The sequence below is a fragment of the Chrysemys picta genome, chromosome 16, assembly GCF_011386835.1.
Source record: "Chrysemys picta bellii isolate R12L10 chromosome 16, ASM1138683v2, whole genome shotgun sequence".
In the NCBI taxonomy this organism is placed as follows: Eukaryota; Metazoa; Chordata; order Testudines; family Emydidae; genus Chrysemys; species Chrysemys picta.
Genome location: NC_088806.1, coordinates 10,856,429 through 10,876,995, shown reverse-complemented (window position 1 = coordinate 10,876,995; position 20,567 = coordinate 10,856,429). Strand labels below are relative to the sequence as shown.

Below are 20,567 nucleotides of genomic sequence, written 5' to 3'. Positions count from 1 at the left end.
GTCTTACCAACTCTGAGAGGCCAATTCAGTAAGAGAAAAAAACTTTTGAAATGATAATCAAGATAGCCCAGTACAGACAGGTTGATAAGAAGTGTGAGAATACTTACAAGGGGAGATAGATTCAATGTTTGTAATGGCTCAGCCATTCCCAGTCCTTATTCAAGCCTAAATTGATTGTATCTAGTTTGCATATCAATTCCAGCTCAGCAGTCTCTCGTTGGAGTCTGTTTTTGAAGTTTTTCTGTTGTAAGATAGCCACCCGCAGGTCTGTCATAGAATGACCAGACAGATTAAAGTGTTCTCCCACTGGTTTTTGAGTATTATGATTCCCGATGTCAGATTTGTGTCCATTAATTCTTTTGCGTAGAGACTGTCCGGTTTGGCCAATGTACATGGCAGAGGGGCATTGCTGGCACATGATGGCATATATCACATTGGTAGATGTGCAGGTGAATGCGCCCCTGATGGTATGGCTGATGTGATTAGGTCCTATGATGATGTCACTTGAATAGATATGTGGACAGAGTTGGCATCGGGCTTTGTTGCAAGGATAGGTTCCTGGGTCAGTGTTTTTGTTCAGTGCTCAGGGCCGGCTCCAGGCACCAGCTTGGCAAGCAGGTGCTTGGGGCGGCCACTCCGGAGAGGGGCAGCAGGTCCAGCTATTCGGCGGACGGTCCCTCACTCCCGCTCGGAGCGAAGAACCTTCCGCCGAATTGCCGCCGCAGATCACAGGGTTTTTTTTGTTGTTTTTTTTTGGCTGCTTGGGGTGGCCAAAACCCTGGAGCTGGCCCTGTCAGTGATGTGTGGTTACTGGTGAGTATTTGCTTCAGGTTGGGGGGTTGTCTGTAAGCAAGGACAGGTCTGTCTCCCAAGATCTGTGAGAGTGAGGGATCATAGATTCATAGATTCTAGGACTGGAAGGGACCTCAAGAGGTCATCGAGTCCAGTCCCCTGCCCGCATGGCAGAACCAAATACTGTCTAGACCATCCCTGATAGACATTTATCTAACCTACTCTTAAATATCTCCAGAGATGGAGATTCCACAACCTCCCTAGGCAATTTATTTCAGTGTTTAACCACCCTGACAGTTAGGAAATTTTTCCTAATGTCCAACCTAGACCTCCCTTCCTGCAGTTTAAGCCCATTGCTTCTTGTTCTATCCTCAGAGGCTAAGGTGAACAAGTTTTCTCCCTCCTCCTTACGACACCCTTTTAGATACTTGAAAACTGCTATCATGTCCCCTCTCAGTCTTCTCTTTTCCAAACTAAACAAACCCAATTCTTTCAGCCTTCCTTCATAGGTCATGTTCTCAAGACCTTTAATCATTCTTGTTGCTCTTCTCTGGACCCTTTCCAATTTCTCCACATCTTTCTTGAAATGCTGTGCCCAGAACTGGACACAATACTCCAGCTGAGGCCTAACCAGAGCAGAGTAGAGTGGAAGAATGACTTCTCGTGTCTTGCTCACAACACACCTGTTAATACATCCCAGAATCATGTTTGCTTTTTTTGCAACAGCATCACACTGTTGACTCATATTTAGCTTGTGGTCCACTATAACCCCTAGATCCCTTTCTACCGTACTCCTTCCTAGACAGTCTCTTCCCATTCTGTATGTGTGAAACTGATTTTTTCTTCCTAAAAGGAGCACTTTACATTTGTCTTGGTTAAACTTCATCCTGTTTAACTCAGACCATTTCTCCAATTTGTCCAGATCATTTTGAATTATGACCCTGTCCTCCAAAGCAGTTGCAATCCCTCCCAGTTTGGTATCATCCGCAAAGTTTGGAAAATCATCTTTCAGGATAGGTTGTAGATCTTTGTTGATGCACTGGAGAGGTTTTAGTTGGGGGCTCAAGGTGATAGCTAGTGGTGTTCTGTTATTTTCTTTGTTGGGCCTGTCTTGTAGGAGGTGACTTCTGGGTACTCGTCTGGCTCTGTCAATCTGTTTTTTCACTCCAGTAGGTGGGTATTGTAGTTTTAAGAATGCTTGATAGAGATATTGTAGGTGCTTGTCTCTGTCTGAGGGATTGGAGCAAATGCGGTTGTATCTTAGAGCTTGGCTGTAGACAATGGATTGTGTGGTGTGTCCTGGATGGAAGCTGGTGGCATGTAGGTAAGTATAGCGGTCAGTAGGTTTCCGGGATAGGGTGGTATTTATGTTTTGTCGTGGTAATAGAATCTTGTGTTGCTATGGCAACTGAGTTAGATTATTAGGGGATAGTCCAGCCTGTTTGGCTGGCTGTTGGTTAGTTCTGTGTGTATGTAGTTTCCTCAGGAAGTCAGTGGTGTCTCGAAGATAGCTGGGAGTGCTGGTAGCATAGGCTTGAGTAAGGACTGGGAATGGCTGAGCCATTACAAACATTGAATCTATCTCCCCTTGTAAGTATTCTCACACTTCTTATCAAACTGTCTGTACTGGGCTATCTTGATTATCCCTTCAAAAGTTTTTTTCTCTTACTGAATTGGCCTCTCAGAGTTGGTAAGACAACTCCCACCTGTTCATGCTCTCTGTATGTGTATATATATCTCCTCAATATATATTCCATTCTATGCATCTGAAGAAGTGGGCTGTAGCCCACAAAAGCTTATACTCTAATAAATTTGTTAATCTCTAAGGTGCCACAAGTACTCCTCTTCTTTTTGCGGATACAGACTAACACGGCAGCTACTCTGAAACCTGAAAGATATAGGTTCCAAAAAGAGACCAGAAAGAAGATGAAACAGTTGTACAATTTGTAGCAACTTTGAGAAAGCTTGCAGAACACTGTGAATTTAAGGAGATCTTAAATGATGCCCTACTGACAGGTTAGTGTGTGGCCTGCACAGTGAAGCTATACTGAAGCGCCTATTGACAGAGGCTCACTTACCTTACAGAAGGCTGTTGATATTGCTGTCTCCATGGAACTGGCTACAAAGGAGGTGCAATACATCGGTGCCTCCCCTAGGGTGCATAAGGTGTCACAAGAACCTACCCACAAAACTGTGGGGAGTCAGGAATGTTACCGCTGTGGTAAGCCGGGTCACCAGGCATCAGAATGCTGGTGTGAGGACCTGGTGTGTCGACACTGTGGCAAAAAGGGACACATCGAGTGTGCCTGTAAACAAAAGAAAAAGAGGCCTGTGGTCTGGCCAACCAAAAGGGGAACCCTGCATACCCTAGAGCAGACCCAGGATGACCAAGGAGATACCTCCTCACAAGAAGAGCCACTCCACATTTTGTCTTTGGCAGTGGGCTCACATGAATACTGGGTAACCCTGTTGTTGGACGGCAAACCTATACGCATGGAACTGGACACCGGTGCAGCCATCTCGCTGGTCTCCGAGACTGTGTATAAAGAAAAGCTACAACATCTTCCGCTTAAAGCAACAAAAACTGTTCTGAAGACGTATACGGGAGAAGCTGTGCCCATGTTGGGCACTACGGATGTTAAGGTGGAGCTCAATGGACAGGCTGCTAAATTGCCACTGTTTGTGGTGAGAGGTAATTACCCAGCTTTAATCGGTAGGTCTTGGCTTAGGAAGATCCAGCTGAACTGGGCAGAAATGCACCGAGTGACTAAAGAAGAAACTGGTCTGACCCCTATACTAAGGAAACATGCTGCTGTTTTTGGAGAGGATCTGGGAAGTATGAAGGGAATCACTGTGACATTGAACATTAAACCTGACAGTCATCCAAAATATCTGAAAGCCAGAACTGTGCCATATGCCATCAGGCCAAAAGTTGAAGCAGACCTGGAGTGCCTGGTCACAAATGGAGTCCTAATACCAGTTACCCATAGCCCATGGGCAACTCCTATTGTTCCAATAGTGAAGAAAGATGGCTCCTTCTGGATTTGCCGTGATTTTAAAGTCACTGTCAACCCAGTATTATGTGCAGAGCAATACCCGCTTCCCCGCATTGATGACCTCTTTGCAGGCCTAGCTGGGGGACAAAAGTTCAGTAAGATTGATCTGAGTCAAATGTATTTACAGATGTACGTTGATGAAAAGTCCCAAGAGCTGTTGACTATTGTGACGCATAAGGGGCTTTATCGATACTGTCACCTACCCTTTGGAATAACATCTGCTCCCGCCCTGTTCCAGAGGGCTATGGACCAGATCTTGTGTGGCTTGCCAGGAGTCCAGTGCTATCTGGATGACATCCTGGTCACTGGAAGGAATGAGGAGGATCACCTAAAGAATTTAGAGGCTACCCTAAAAAGACTGGAAGAGTACGGACTGTGAGTCCGCAAAGTCAAGTGTGAATTCTTCCAGCCCTCTGTTGAAGATTTGGGACACATCATTGATGCTACAGGTCTTCGTAAGGCCCCCTGCCAAAGTTAAGGCTATTGTGGAGGCTCCCCCGCCTCGAAATGTTCGCCAGCTTCACTCGTTTCTAGGACTATTGAACTATTATGGAAAGTTTCTCTCACAGTTAGCCACACGGCTAAAACCACTTCACGAACTCCTTGGGCAGAACAAGGGCTGGAAGTGGACTGAAGCCTGTGATGTTGCATTTAACAAAGCTAAGGATGCATTGCTAAATTCTGAAGTTCTGACGCACTTTGATCCATCCTTACCCCTACAGCTGGCCTGCGATGCGTCCCCTTATGGAGTGGGAGCGGTCGTGTCACACATTATGCCTTCGGGAGAAGAGAGACCTATTGCTTTTGCTTCACGCACTCTAAGCAAAGCAGAAACTAACTATGCCCAAATCGAACGTGAGGTACTGGGAATCATTTTCGGAATTCGGAAGTTTCATCAGTACTTGTTCAGAGGGAAGTTTACTCTTCTCATAGACCATTGACCCCTGACTTCAATTTTTGGACCCCACACAGGCATTCCTCCGTTAGCCGCTAGTTGTATGCAACGGAGGGCCTTGTTGCTTTCCGCGCACGCATATGAAATCAAATATCGGAAATCCACTCTGCACGGCAATGCGGATGGTTCTCTCAAGGCTGACTTTGCCAGTCAAGCGTCGAGATATTGCCCAGAAGGAAATCTTTTACTTTGAACAAGTAGAGAATACACCCATCACCGCTATTCAGGTAAAGAAGGCAACTCGAGTTGACCCAGTATTGTCCCAGGTTATGGGCCTGGTAATGTATGGAACATCTCGACGAACCTCTCTGGTCTCACCCAACCTCGTTACCTACATGTCCAGGAGGATGGAGTTATCAATCCAATCTGGTTGTTTGTTGTGGGGGAGACGTGTCATTATGCCATCACCACTGAGATCACAGATGTTAGAACAGCTCCATTAATGCTCATGAAGGAAATTGCACAAAGCTATTTTTGGTGGCCTGGGTTGGACAGTGCTATTGAAGAGAAGGCAAGAGCTTGTATGTCATGTCAGGGTGTGAGGAATGCACCCCAGTGGGCACCCCTGCATCCATGGAACTGGCCTGAAAACCCGTGGCAAGGTATTCACATTGAATTCGCTGGCCCCCTTGAAGGAAGCATGTTCTTGGTGGTGGTAGATGCCCATTCTAAATGGCCAGAAGTCTCTATAATGCAGTCCACTACTGCAGAGAGTACTATCCAAAAACTATGAGAACTCTTTAGTCGTTTCAGTCTGCCAGAACAACTTGTGAGTAACAACAGACCGCAGTTCGTCTCTCAGGAGTTTCAAAAGTTTATGAAGGCAAATGGGATACACCACATCACTTCAGCACCAGATCATCCATCCACCAATGGATTAGCTGAAAGATTTGTGCAGACAATGAAACAAGCTTTGAAATCGGCAAGGGGACAATTATCCATTCAAAAGCGTCTGGACACCTTCTTACTATCCTACAGAAACACACCTCATGCTACGACCAAGGCATCCCCGGCCTTTCTAATGATGGGACGATAGCTGCGCACTTGCTTTGATCTGCTGAAACCTTCTGAACCCCAACAAATTGTGCAACGTCAGCAGCAAGATCAAGTCATTAGGCATGCACCCAGAGCAAAAGACCGAACCTTTAGCCTGGGACAGCCGGTTTTGGCTCGGAATTATACTTCTGGAGCTAAATGGGTCCCTGCCACTGTCATCGCTCAAACGGGACCTGTTTCCTACACAGTCTGGACTGCAGAGGATCTCACCTGGCGGCGACATGTAGATCAGCTGCTGCCAAGTCATACCAGTCCTCAGGACACATCTTCAGTTGAGTTGCCTGACTTCACCACCTCTGGCGAGACACCGAATCAAGAGTCACCTGTTCCTGACTTTTCCCCTCCATTACTGCTGGTGGCAGAGATACCCCTCTGCCCAGCACGAGCTGATACCACATCCTCACCCATTCGCCCTACGAACCCTGAGCCCATTGTCAGGCCCGCGCCCAAGACACTTCCGGGTGCAACAACACCAGAAGTCCGCCGTAATCCACCTAGAGACAGAAGGCCTCCTCGTTGGCTGGATTTTTAGCTAGGGCAAACCCACGGTTACGGGGCAAAATAATCCCCAGGGTTTAGCCAGGAATGGAGGCAGTCTACCCTCCTTGTCTAGTTAGTGTTTGTTTTATTTTGTGGACATTCTTATTAAGGGGGGAGGAATATGTTGTGTATTTGGTTGTCGTGGTAATAGAATCTTGTGTTGCTATGGCAACTGAGTTAGATTATTAGGGGATAGTCCAGCCTGTTTGGCTGGCTGTTGGTTAGTTCTGTGTGTAGCAATAAATGGCTATTCCAAGGTTTACAGCTCTCTGTGTCTCCAGTGATTTCTTCCTAAAACTGTTGCCACCAAGGATATAACAGGTGAGGCATGATTTCCCTTTACAAAAACCATATTGACTCTTCCTCAACACATTATGTTCATTTATGTGTCTAACAATTTTGTTCTTTACTATAGTTTCAACCAGTTTGCCTAGTATTGAAGTCAGGCTTACAGGCCTGTAATTGCTGGGATCATCTCTGGAGCCCTTTTTAAAAATTGGCATCACATTAGTTATCCTCCAGTCATTGTGATGTAAATGATAGGTTACGGACTACAGTTAGTAGTTCTACAATTTCACATTTGAGTTCCTTCAGAACTCTTGGGTGATACCATCTGGTCCTGGTGACTTATTACTGTTTAGTTTATCAATTTTTTCCAAAACCTCCTCTAATGACACCTCAATCTGGGACAGTTCCTCAGATCTGTCACCTAAACAGAATATCTCAGGTTTGGGAATCCCCCTCACATCCTCAGCTGTGAAGACTGATGCAAAGAATTCATTTAGTTTCTCCGCAATGGCCATATCGTCCTTGAGTGCTTCTTTAGCATCTCAATCGTCCAGTGCCCCAACTGGTTGTTTAGCAGGCTTCATGCTTCTGATGTACTTTAAAAAAAATCGTTATTACTTTTTGAGTCTTTGTCTAGCTGTTCCTCAAATTCTTTTTTTTGCCTTCCTACACTTCATTTGCCAGAGTTTATGCTCCTTTCTATTTTCCTCACTAGGATTTAACTTCCATTTTTTTAAATGATGCCTTTTTGCCTCTCACTGCTTCTTTTACTTTGTAGTTTAGCCACGGTGGCTCTTCTTTGGTTCTCTTACTACGTTTTTGAATTTGGGGTGTACATTTAAGTTGAGCCTCTATTATGGTGTCTTTAAAAAGTTTCCATGCAGTTTGCAGGGATTTCACTTTTTGCGCTGTACCCTTTAATTTCTGTTTAACTAACTTCCTCATTTTTGTGTAGTTCCCCTTTCTGAAATTAAATGCTACAGTGTTGGGCCATTGTGGTGTTTTCCCCACCACAGGGATATTAAATTTAATTATATTATGGTCACTATTACCGAGTGGTTCAGCTACATTCACCTCTTGGACCAGATCCTGCGCTCCACTTAGGACTAAATCAAGAATTGCCTCTGCTCTGGTGGGTTCCAGGACCAGCTGCTCCAAGAAACAGTCATTTAAGGTATCAAGAAACTTTATCTCTACATCCCATCCTGAGGTGACACGTACCCAGTCAATATGGGGATAGTTGAAATTCCCCATTATCATCGACGTCAGGTGGTCGGTAATATATCCCTACTGCTATAGTATTATTAGCGCATGGAATTACTATCCATAGAGATTCTATGGTACAGTTTGGTTCATTCAAGATTTTTACTTCATTTGATTCTACGCTTTCTTTCACATATAATGCCACTTCCCCAACAGCATGACCTGTTCTGTCCTTCCGATATATTTTGTACCCCGGTATTACTTATCAGAGGGGTAGCCGTGTTAGTCTGGATCTGTAAAAAGCAACAAAGAGTCCTGTGGCACCTTATAGACTAACAGACGTGTTGGAGCATAAGCTTTCATGGGTGAATACCCACTTCGTCAGACGCATCACTGTGTATTACTGTGTCCCGTGGATTATCCTCATTCCACCAAGTTTCTGTGATGCCTATTATATCAATCTCCTCATTTAATACAAGGCAGTCTAGTTCACCCATCTTATTATTTAAACTTCTAGCATTCGTATATAAGCACTTTAAAAACCTGTCACTTTTTAGCTGTCTGCCGTTACATGATGGAATTGAATGGGACTTTTTTTCATTTGACTGTTTCTCATCAGATCCGACCCATATTTTAGCATCTTCTGTCCTCTTACAAAATCGTCTCGTTCTTATAACATTTCCTTGCACACAGCTGGGGCTCAGGCTATGGTTCTCCTTGTCCCCTGACTTAGCTCAGTCACTCAGTTAATACATCGCACCCACTACTTCTGCGGGGAGCCAGAACTGAAAAAGTCAATAACTGTAGAATTTGGAATTTCAGAGCAGCACAAGCCAAACTGGTGAGTCGATGACATTGAAATGCACATGTGCTGCAAGACTAAATCCCTTTTAACTGCTAGAGGTTTCCTGCAAGCTGCCGTCACTGTAAAAAGTTGGCTCAAGGGGATGTGCTGTGGCCATTGAATCAGAACTTGAATTTGAGATTGAGCCAGACCTCTCAGACAATGTGTGTTGTGCATTTTTCTTGCATTCGCAGACACGCTTCTTGGATGTTTTGCCCTTGGATACCAAAATGTTTCGGTCAAGAGTAGTATTTTAAAATGCCCTAAAATCCACATGCAGACTCTTGCCTGGTCTGTACTTAAAAGTTTTGCCAGTATAGTCCTGCCAGGTAGGGGTGTGAAAAAAATCAACACAGCGATGCCGGAAAAAGCTCCAAGGTAGGCACAGTTATTGTGGCAAACACAAAAAAGAACCTGTGATGGGGCGGATCGGCCTGCACTGGTACGGAGGGGGTTAATCCTTCCCTCCTAGCAAATGAAGCCCCGCCCCAAGGCTCTGCTGGGCATGTGCCACCAGGTATAAAAGCCTGCAGAGCTGCTCAGTCGGGGCAGACTGCCGAGGAGGAAGGACACTCGGCAGGGGCTCCATCCCAGGAGCCATTACAGCCCTTACCTTCGAGAGCTGAGGAGCCCGAAACCTGGACCAGAGACCTGCTGCTACCAGAACCCCAGGGAGTGTCTGGTCCTGTGGATCTTGGAGACCCCAATACCCTACGGACCGCTGCTGCCAGAGAGCCGGTAGGAAGTGACCCAGGGAGGGTGGGGGAGTGGTACCTCCCACCCCTTATGAGGTCAGCGTGTTTCGGTAGGATTCCCCGCTGACCCCGTGGTGGATCACTCCGCCGCTGTCAGGACCCTGGGTAGGGGCCTGGTGGAGTTGGGTGGGCCCGGGCCCCCCTACCGGGGGCTGCCACCCCCTTGTGACGGCCCCCAGGCACCAGCCACTAGGCCCCCGTTTTGCCTCCAAAGGTGGCTGTATTGACTCTGGCCGCATTGACTCTGGCCGCTAGGCTGTGCTATCCCACTAGAGGAGGAGAATTAGGTGGATTCTGGCCATTAGGCCACACTGCCCTAGGGGCACATTGAATCGACTCTGGCCGCTAGGCTGCATTACCCCACTCGGGAAGAGGCAACAGACGGACCCTGGCCATCGGGCCACACTGAGCTGAGGGGGGTTAGAAAATGGACGTAGGCGAAGAGAGGCGGGGTTACCTCCCATCCCTCTGACTTAAGGGGTCGACAAGGTAAGAAGCCCGCCACAGGGCCATTAAAAAAAAAATCAAGGTAATGAAATACCCACACGTATTGCAGAGTTCAAATTGCCAAGTGCTGACTCCTGGCCTTCCAGCATGTGCATGGCAGCTGCACTTAAACCTCTGATAACTATGAAATGAAGAGTTAAAGTACAAACCACACCTGCAATGCAACTGGGGCTCCGCTACTTCACGAACCCTGCAGCTGGCACTAACCACTGGGAATGGGTCAGTGAGGCTGGGGAAAAGGTTAAGAAACTAGCAAGGAAAGTGGCAGATTCTCCATCTCAGGAAGTCTCATGTCAAGGCTGGATGCCTTCCTGGAAGAGGATTTAGTCCCACACAAGGTGTTCAGCTCCGTACAGCAGTAACTGGATGAAATTCTATTGCCTGAGTGACACAGGAGATCAGCCTAGATACCCTAATCACCCCTTCTGGCTTTAAAAAAATCTATGAATCTAGAACAGATATGACGAAGAACATGTGTTGTGTTGTGTTTATCCGCACGCCCCCCAGCTGTGTGCCCTGGGCCAGCTGTAGCTGTAATTGGATGGTGGATGGATTACTTGGCAGAGCTGTGACTGTGATATGAAGAGAGGTGTGTGTGGAACTTGGGGGACCAGTACCAAGTATCCCTCATTTCCATGCTGAGTGTTGTAGGTTGTGTCCGCGAAGGAGCACGGGGGGGTGTTCTTGTCACGGAGCTTGGCAGCGGCCTGGGGGCCGTATGTGCTGGTGGTCTCCAGGGCTCAATGAGGGGTAAATGAAGTCAGTGGCTCAGAAGGAATCCTCGGGGGTGAGATCTCTTTGCAAGTCTGAGCTGGTTTGTGCGGAGCAGGCTCAGTGTTTGAGGGCCAGCCAGGGGTAGGCAACTTCTGTTCATTATGCTGGACTTAAATCCAAGTTTTGTCTTAGCAAAGAGAAGGCATTAGACTTTATGCTGTTCTGCTCCTGTGCTCTGTTCCTGCAGTGTTGTGTAGCAGAGGAGGGCAGAGAGCTAGTGTGTGTGTCACTGGCATGTCGGGGTGTTGCTGAGCCAGGGCAGAGTTAAGGTTGTATTGTGGGGGTGATGTGAACCGTAACTCTTCATTTTCCCGTCTAAGAACCGAGGGGACGGGAATCCTTACCCAGCGAGGTCACATTCTCGTAGTTCTCCTGCATGACGGCTCTGTAGAGGGCTCTCTGAGTGGGCTCCAGCAGAGCCCATTCTTCCCTGGTGAAATACACAGCCACCTCCTCGAAGGTCACTGGCCCCTGAAAGAGCAAGAGCCCTGCACTCAGTACCTGCTGTCCCACTCACAGCCCCACTATTCGTGGGGGAGAGGAGCCAATCAAAGGGAAGCTCTGGATGGCTCACCATCAACAGAGTCCCACCCCACCCCGCTCAGAGCATCCAGGAACCACCAGGGTGAGGGGATGAAGAGAGAGCCCCTTGTCTCTCCCAGCAGATCCATCACACCCCTACTAGCCACAGACTGATACAGGAGATGGAGCCCCTAGCAGAGTCCAGGGAGAACTCCCTGGTAGGAAGTCCAACACCCTCCTCGTTGTGAGGAGCTGGATATGAGGGAGAGGCACCTCCACTAAGTCTGACTGGTGAGTGCCCCCTTCATATCTCACAGCAGTCGCTGGTTAGTCAGGTCAGGCTCCAACATTGGGAGTCTGGTCAGTTTTCCTAGCCCCATCCAGGTGGATTGTTTCCTGTTCCACAGATTAGGGCATTTCCACCTTCCAACCTCATGGGTCTGTTCCTAGAATCTAGGCCACTTATTAAACAACTCCCACCAGGTTTACTTCACCCTGGCCTCCTCCCTTTCTCCACCCTGTGTATTTGCTGCCCCTCTCCCTCCTGCAGGAACCCACCAGCAACCCCCCCAATAATCCCTACCTGAACTAGCTCCTTTGCAGCCATTTCTCTTCCCTGTCCCAAGGGAGGCTGGGATGAGCTGGAGCGAAACGTGGACGTCATTCTGCAGCCTGGCAGGGCGAGAAGGGAGGTTGTGGAGGTTTCAGAACAGGCTTTAGTTCATTTCATGTCATGATTCCCCATGACCCTTTCCCTGCAGAGACATCCTAGATTCTGCCATTCTCGGAAAATGCTTGATCTCTTTGTTACAATGTAGACCTGGCCCCTCCTGCAGGCTATGCTCACAGACACATTTTTAAGCCTCCCCAGTAACAAATATCAGGGGGCAATCGTGTTAGTCTGTATCCACAAAAACAATGAGGAGTCCGGTGGCACCGTAGAGACTAACAAATTTATTTGAGCAGAAGCTTTCATGGGCTAGAACCCACTTCATCAGACGTGTGGAGTGGAACATACAGTAGAGAGGTATACATACACAGCCCATGAAAAGATGGAAGTTGCCGTACTAAGTGGTGGGTCAGTTCTAACGAAGCCAATTCAATTAGGGTGGATGTGGCCCATTTCCAAGAGCAGTCATGCGCCAGCAATACTCCTCTGCCATGTACATTGACACACAGACCCCTCCCAAAGATCAGGGCAGGACAGGGTGATGGATAGAGATGTTTGGATCGAACCACCAAGCACAAGGTGAAGGGTGGTAACTAACCACGTCAGAGGGGTAATACAGAACTTGTTTGTATCCGTGTAGAAGAGAGGGGTCACAGAGGGGGTGGAAAGTCCCACCACTCACTGAGCCAAGTCCATTGCAACGGGCGTCCATGTGCTAGTGTCCCCATAGAATCTGCCGGGCATTAGAACTGTGCATCGTTAAACAATAAACCTGGCCAAGTGCCTTTGCCACTCAACCCAAGTCTGTGGTCCTTAGGGGCAGTTCGATCCAGGCTTGTGGTGCCGGCTACCTGGCCAGAGCTGGTGCAGCACGCAGAGAGCACACACACAGCCAAGCACTGACAACAGAGGGGGCAGAGCATTTGAGCCGCCTTCCCTCCTTTAGCAACAACCAGAACTCTGTGGGGAGAGCAGCTAATGAAACCACCTCACCACAGGGACTGGTGCTGATCTCATTTGCCCCACTCTTAATCTGGAGTCACTCCTTGTCTTTCCTTGCCGTGACTCTGGATTAACACTGGTCTCCATGACACCAGAAGCACAGTTCAGAAAGGATGAGGCCAGAATCCTCTTCAACAGATCACTGTGTGGCAGTGCTAACCCCCTTCCCACCTCCCTTGATCTAGGACAAGGACTCGGGGCAACAGTTTTCCCTCCAGAACATGAAGTTCCTGCAGTTTTCCAGAGGGAAGAGAAGCAGAAATCAGTGGTGGTTTCACCTCACAGTGGTAAGTGGATAGAAAGTCTCTGCTGGCCAGTCACACAGGCTAAGGGAGCCCTGGGGGGTGCATCTTTAACAGGAGAAGGGAAGGCCTAGAGGGGCCAACATAGATAAGAAATTTCCATGCCCTGTCACTAGCAAATAATGGCCACCATGGATCCACCCCAGAGGTGGCTGCATCTTAGCACTGCAGGAAGCAACCCCTCACAGAGACCATTTGTCATGGGGTTTGGGATACTTCTGGACCCACGCTGCACTCAGAGAGACCTCCTCATCCCGTGCCAGCTGGAGCAGAGAAAAGGGTCCAGCCAACTCTCCTGTTACCAGCTGGGAACCACTGATCCCCAAACAGGGGGAGGCCTCTGGCTTTGACGTGTATTAGAGATGTGGCTGGTCTCTTTCATCGGCAAACATTTTAACAGAGATAAGGGGGGGGGAGGGACAAATGATTCTCAAAGGAGAGGGGAGAAGATGATCACTGGGAAATTTAACCGCCTGCATCATCCAGGATGGAGAATGACTCAGGGCAACAGGTTCCCCCCAAGGAAGAAGTTGTTGGGATTTAGGAACATGGGGAACAGCCCCAAACCCGAGAGGATTTTTAACTGACATTTGATAATGACATAGACAGAGGCAAAACCTGAGATTTGAGATCAATGTTCAGAAATTAAAGAGAAAGGATGGAAAGGTGAGGGATTTTTGGATCCATTTTTGCAAATTAGAGAGAAAAGTGGAAAATCAGAGGGATTTTATGTCAGTTGTTGTAAGAGGTAAAATCTGAGTGTGTTTTACATCAATATTTGATAAATGAACAGAGAGGAAATGGGCGACATTTGCAAAAAAAAAATTATATTCATGCTCGAGAATTTGAGAAAAAGGCTAAATCTGAGATTTTGTTATTATTTTATCATTAGAGAGACGGAAAATTCTTAGGGTGTATTAAACTAGTAATGGAGAACTAGAGAGAAAGTGGGGCAAAATTTTAGGATATTTTATATCAATCTTTGAGATTTGTGGAGAAAATGGGTCACAAACTCCCCATTTGATCACATGAAAGAAAAACACCAGTATCTGAGGGGATTTTGTGTCGCTATCAAATAAGGAGAGGGGAAAGGGGGACAGTTTGAAGGGATTTTATGTGACTGTCCAACATAAACAGAAAGTGGCGGTTCCTCCCCCTGCTTCACATGGGCCACAGGGAGCCCTGGGGGGGACCAGTTTGAAGGGGGCTGGGGAGGGGGAGCTGGAAGGTCCCTGGATGAGGGAAGGGGGCAGCAGTGGGGGATGGGCAGGTGGCTGGGGGCGACTGTGTGGGCAGTTCGGGGGATTGTGTAAGGGGGGCTGGGCCCTCCCCATGGGGGACACGTGCTCCCCCCTTCCCTGCCCTGGCAGAGAACACCCCCCCCATCCCCACCCCAGAGGCAGCCGGGTCTCAGGGCTCCCCGAAACAGCCCCCCCCGACCCCTTTGGGGGAACGACTCAGGGCAACAATTTCCCACGGGGCCCAGGACAAATCGCTGCAGGTACAGTGGGTGGGACCATGGGAGAGGGTTGTAAAGGGACATTGGAGGGTTATGGGGAGAACAGGAGGGATCGGGGGAGGGGAAATGGGGGGGGGGGGCGTCCCGGGTTTTACACCCACGTGTGACACGGGGAGAGAAAAGGGGAAGAACTGGAGAGAAGCTGTATCGGGGGAGGGGAGGCAAGTGGCACAGACAGGGACCGGATCCAATTAACTCCCCCCCCGCAATTCCCGTTTCCGCCCCCAGCCCCCCGGGAATTTCCTGCTGCCCAGAGACAGTTCAACATCCCCCCCGCCGGGCCCAGTCTCTGCCCCCCCCCAGATCTACTCACCGTCCTTTGTTCTCCCCGACTCCTGCCTCCTTCCTCCCGCCCCCTTCCTGTGCCCTGCGCATACCAGCCCGGGCGGCAGCGCTCCCTGCAGCCCGGACTCCTGGGTCCCCAGCGTCCCCACTCCCCTCCCAGAGCCGGGGAGAGAACCCAGGAGTCCTGGCTCCCAGCCCCCCCTGTTCTAACCCACCGGCCCCCACTCCCCTCCCAGAGCTTGGGAGAGAACCCAGGAGTCCTGGCTCCCAGACCTTTAAGTCCTGTGCTGGGAGCTAGGACGCCTGGGTTCGGGCTAGGAAAGGGCTGAGTCTTGGCTCCAGGGCAGTCCCGTGGGGCGAGGTGGTTACTGGTGCCAGCTAGCCCAGCTCAGGATGCCTGGTTTCTATCCCCAGGGGCCAGGGGAGGAGTGGGGTCTAGTGGTTAGAGCGGGGGGGTGGGCACGTTCCCTGCTCCCACGCAGAGGGGGGAGAAGAATGAGCCACCCTGTGTCTATTGCAAGGGGAGGTACCCAGGGACCACCATTGGGCATGGGCCCTGGCTCACTCCTGGGTTTTATCCTGGCTCTGGGAGGGCTGTGGGGACTAGTGGTTAGAGTCGGGGTTGGGAACACGGATGCCTGGGTTCTAATCCTTCGTGTCTCACCTTGGGGGATTTTTGTCCTTCTCTGCCTCAGTTTCCCCCAGGGTAACCTGAAGCTGATTACATGCCTCTCAGGGGGTTGTGGGAAAAGCTGGGAAGCAAGGGGGGGGCATCCTCCCATCTCTCCCACCATGGTTCTTCCACATCCCTATTGTGGCGAGGTGGCTGAGTCTTCACAGGGTCCAGTGGCAGGGAGTTCCCCAGGCTCGCGGCACTACAGGTCCAGCTTGGACCCTCCCGTCTTGGGGTGTGGGCAGAGAAACCCTTCTGCCTGACCTGAGGTGGGAATCCAGCACCAGCTGATGGGTGAGGAATGTGGCTGGGAGCAGCCCCCGCTCAGGGAACCCCAGACACCCCCCCGGGATCCAGCCCCCCTCAGCCAGGAACCCCCCAACACCTTCCTGGCCAGAGACCCCCGCTGCCTGCAGGGACACAGCCCCCAGACACCCCCCAGGGCCCGCCCCGAGACTCTCCCCAGACACTCCCCCCATGAGCCCCCCAGGCCCACCACTAGGACCCCCATCACAAGCCAGGGACCCCCCCCAGAATCCCACCACTCCACCTTCCTGGTACCCCCCACCACCTGCCTAGGACCCCCAAAGGGAGACCCCCACCACTGGCTACCAGCGGCCAGCCCCGCCACACACACTTCACCAGTCAGGGGTGCCCCACTGGAAACTCAGTCCCCCACTGCCTGTCTGGGACCCCCTGACCCAGCCGCCAGATCCCTGCTCCTGCTGAGATCCCCTCCCCCATGGCCAGAGCCCTCCCAGGTCAGTGTGCCCAGAGACCCTCCCTCCCCCCACACCCCTCCATTACCAGCTGCACCAAGCGCCAAAGGGACCCCCCCATAGCACCCCTCTCTCCCTCAGGTCCCTTACCAACCTCCACATCCAACTACCCAACAGACTGGTTCCCCCTGCCCCCAGCTCCCCCAGTCTCCACCCTCCCCTTCTCCAAATCCCTGATCTCCCCCCCCCCCGCCCCACCCCACTCTTCCTGATCTCTTGCTTCATCCACCCCCCCAGAGTGCCCGCCACCCCTAATATCTCCCCACCCCCCGAAAGGTCCCCCCAATCCCTTACTACCCTGCCTCCCCCCATTGCCTCCTTGACTTCCCCCATCTTTCTGCTTTCCCCAGCCCCCCCTAAAACCCCAATCTCTTACACCTCTGATCCACCCCCTGGCCCCCCTCCACCTGAGTGCCCCCAGCATCCCGGGCCATGGGCTGCAGGCTTGCGAGCTGCAGCGGCTGCTCGGGTGATGGTGATGAAGACGCGGGTGCAGCTGCCGGGGGAGCTCCAGGCGCAGGGCACCAACCCCGGCCCTACTGCCGCTGTCTGGGCCATTGGGCGAGCACAGGGCCGGCCACCCTGCCGCGAGGGCTAGCGCTGGCCCTGCTCTGCCAGCGGGGCACCAACGGGGTCGGGCTGGGCCGGTACGGGCTGGCATATGGCACCTGGTATCCCTGGGGGCCTGACCGGCCCCTCGGACCCTTGTGTAGCGGGCTGGCTGGGGTCCTGGGTGCCCTCTTGGGGAGCCAGGGCCAGACCTAGACCGGGGCAGATTTGGGGGTGGGGCATGGCCATGGCAGAATGGGGGGCAGGGGCCAGACCTAGACTGGGGCAGATTGGAGGGTGGGGCGCGGCCGGGGAAGAATGGGGGGCGGAGTGGGCCCTAGACCAGGGCAGATTGGGGGGTGGGGCACAGCCAGGGAAGAATGGGGGTGGAGGGCGTGACCAGGGAAGAGGGGGGGCCGAAGGGCCAGGGCAGATTGGGGTGGTGGGGAGCGGCCGGGGTTCTCTCTAGGTCCATTGTAGCATGTTTGGGGGCAGAGACTCCAGATGCCCCCGCTTGGTCTCCTTGGGGCATCTAAGATATCCCTGTATCCAACCCCCACCCGCCCCCAGCAGGTCCATACCCACATCCAGGTGCAGTCGTCGGCCCCTGAGATCGCTGTGGGGCACCAGCACCAGATGGGGGACGTGCCCCTTACATCCTGTGGGGGAGAGAACGTCCCTTTTATCTGAGGCTGGTGACTTGGGGGGGGGTCTGTGCTAGAACTGGGGGGCCCTTTCAAAGCCCCCCACTGGGATCCTGCCTTTCGGGGGGCAGAGGTGGGGGTCCCCTTCCTTCTATCCCCGCCAGCCCTCCCCGTCTCCCCAGCCTGCAGGCCCTGACACATATCAGCAGAGTGCAGTTTTACACCGGGGTGTGTGGGGGGAGGCATGGGGCCAGAATCTGGGGGGCAGACAGGGTCTGCTGGCGAGCAGTGGGGGTGTCGGGGGAGCCCAGCTGGGGTATCAGGGGAATGCAGGCGGGCAGTGTGGGAGGGGAACAGAGGCCTGTCTGGAGTGGATGGCAAAGTCCAGGAGTCGGGGTTGGAGCTGGGAGGAACAGGGGGGAAGAGAGGTAGGAGTGTCTGGGGGGTGGGGGGTGCTGCGTGGGGAGGGGGCACGGGGGGCTCAGGCCATGAGGAAGAACATAAGAGCGGCCGTACTGGGTCAGACCAAAGGTCCATCCAGCCCAGTATCCTGTCTGCCGACAGTGGCCAATGCCAGGTGCCCCAGAGGGAGTGAACCTAACAGGTAATGATCAAGTGATCTCTCTCCTGCCATCCATCTCCACCCTCTGACAAACAGAGGCTAGGGACACCATTCCTTACCCATCCTGGCTAATAGCCATTAATGGACTTAACCTCCATGAATTTATCCAGTTCTCTTTTAAACCCTGTTACAGTCCTAGCCTTCACAACCTCCTCAGGCAAGGAGTTCCACAGGTTGACTGTGCGCTGTGCAAAGAAGAACTTCCTTTGATTTGTTTTAAACCTACTGCCCATTAATTTCATTTGGTGGCCCCTAGTTCTTATATTATGGGAACATAATATGGGAGGTGGCAGGGATTAGGGGAGAATGGCGTGCAGGAGGGTAGTGCCAGTGTAAACGTTCTGCCAGGTGGAGCCGGCAGTATCCAGGGCTGAGTTCAATATCTCGGGGTTCCTTGTAAACAATACAACACAGAACCGGCTCGAGCCCCACCCAGTAACCTGGGGGAATTACACAGCACCCCTGGGTGCCTCTAAGAGGCAGTAGTTCCTCTTTCGCAAGCACAGAGTCTGAGTGTAGAAAAGAAATGTTTAATGAAAGGAGAGAAGTCAGCCGACAATGCCACAAGCGGATTCATAATCATAAAACTGTGAGCAGGACGGCCACCCTAGAGTGTGTGGGGCAGTGTCTTCTGCCTCATGTTCTTGAGTCCTACCACCAAAATCTCCTTTACTGTGCCCATCTGAGCACTTGCTCTGGCAGGCGCCCCACCGGCCGCTGTTCCTTGCTGTCTCCCGTCCCTGCCCATCAGTCACTTGGTTTGCTCTGGCCTATGTTGCAAATAACACTGTCACACTCATCACATTAGAAACAAAAGTAAATCTGAGCGAAGTGCCTAAATCCCTTTGATAAAATCGGGGCCATATCGGAGCAATGGAGATCAAGTGTCATTCGAATTCATTAGGTCACCTATAAAATTGTAACCAAGTAAAATCGCAGTGACAGGAAACATAACACCACAAAGACTATGAGAATTTTGAAAAAAAATGCAAGGAAGCATATTTGAAGATTTTGGATTATGTATTAAGTTAAGCCCTCTCCTTCACCTTTGTCAATAAATTGACATTTATTACTGTGATTTTTCCCCCTTAGTACAACTTTTGAAAAACAAGCAAACAGAACTTGCTGTAATTCAAAAGAATTTACAAGAAACCTGTATAACATGCAAATTTCAATATCATGGTGATCACGGGCAGGCAATACATTTCAAAAAGCACAACGCGACTTCCTGTTTGTGTGTGCTGTTGTCTTTAACCTGTTGGCGCTTGATGGACTTGGTCAAGAAGGCCCTAAATCTTTGGGTACAGAGGACTTCTACTAGTGGGTGAAGAGCGTTGAAGGATCAGTTGTCTCACTGGAGGATGGTAAGTGGAGTGTGGCGGGGTAGTCACCCCGCTCGTGCCTGCAGGAGCTAAAAACAGCCCATGAGAGGGCTGTGGCTGGGGCAAGCAGCTCCCTGACTGAATGGGAAGTCAGGCTCAGCTGGGGCCACGCCCCAATTAAGGCTCAGCTGGTCCTATAAAGGCCAGGGCAGCCAGATGCCCAGACAGTTCTCTCTCTGCTTTAGAGAGAGAAGGGCCTGGAGCTGAGAGGTACCTGAGGGAAGCAGGGCTGGAGGAAGGCTAAAGGAGCCGGGGAGCCCTGGCCTGGGAAAAACCCCGGGCTGCAGGCCTAGAGTAACGCCAGCTAGGTGCTGGGGTTGCAAAGGGACAGCCCTGGATAGGCAAAGGCAGCAGGTCCAAACACCCCTTGCCAGTGACGAGTGACTGATACTGCAGTCTGCCCCAGGGAGCGGGGGCTTGATAGTGACTGGCAGTGGCCTGGAACTGAGGTGAGGTGGGGATAGTTGGTGGGGGTTCCCCAGAGAGGGGAGACCCAGATCTGTGGGGTACTGCCAGGGGCAGCATCCCAGTAATAGGGGCACCGGGTCCTGGGAAGGGCATGGGCCCAGAGGAAAGGCGGCTCACTGGCCTGCAGAGGGCGCTCTGGACGAGCTGATTCCCTGAAGCAACCAGTAGGAGGTGCCGCTGGGTGACTCCGCACCTCTACAGGAGACACTCGAGGTAATTGCCTTGTATCACTGGGTTGTTAGCTCTGATAGCTCATACACCTTTGTTACCCAAAAGTGGGGGGGAAAAATCACCTTTTTTCAGCAATGAGGAAAAGGTCGATGATGTCTCTGTAATGTGGCCATAACACCCAGTGTACACCCGTGACTTCTTCTTGACAA

The 20,567-nt window shown here is 51.2% G+C and overlaps 1 protein-coding gene across 14 annotated transcripts in view; it reads right to left on the bottom strand.

Annotated features, from left to right (window-relative positions):
* The window catches only part of LOC101935438 (zinc finger protein 436-like), a 321,486-nt gene that overhangs the window by 13,722 nt on the left and 287,197 nt on the right, over nt 1–20,567 (bottom strand). For 2 of the 14 annotated variants that reach the window (XM_065569524.1, XM_065569523.1), the window contains exon 1: nt 15,099–15,149. The exons of 7 other annotated variants lie outside the window; for them this stretch is intronic. Coding sequence is in view for 4 of the 7 variants with exons in the window: in XM_065569510.1 (XP_065425582.1) it covers nt 11,115–11,241; nt 11,876–11,956 (208 nt within the window). In the remaining 3 variants the exon portion in view is untranslated. 5 more of the 14 variants (XM_065569519.1, XM_065569520.1, XM_065569510.1 and 2 more) reach the window with 4 other exon arrangements.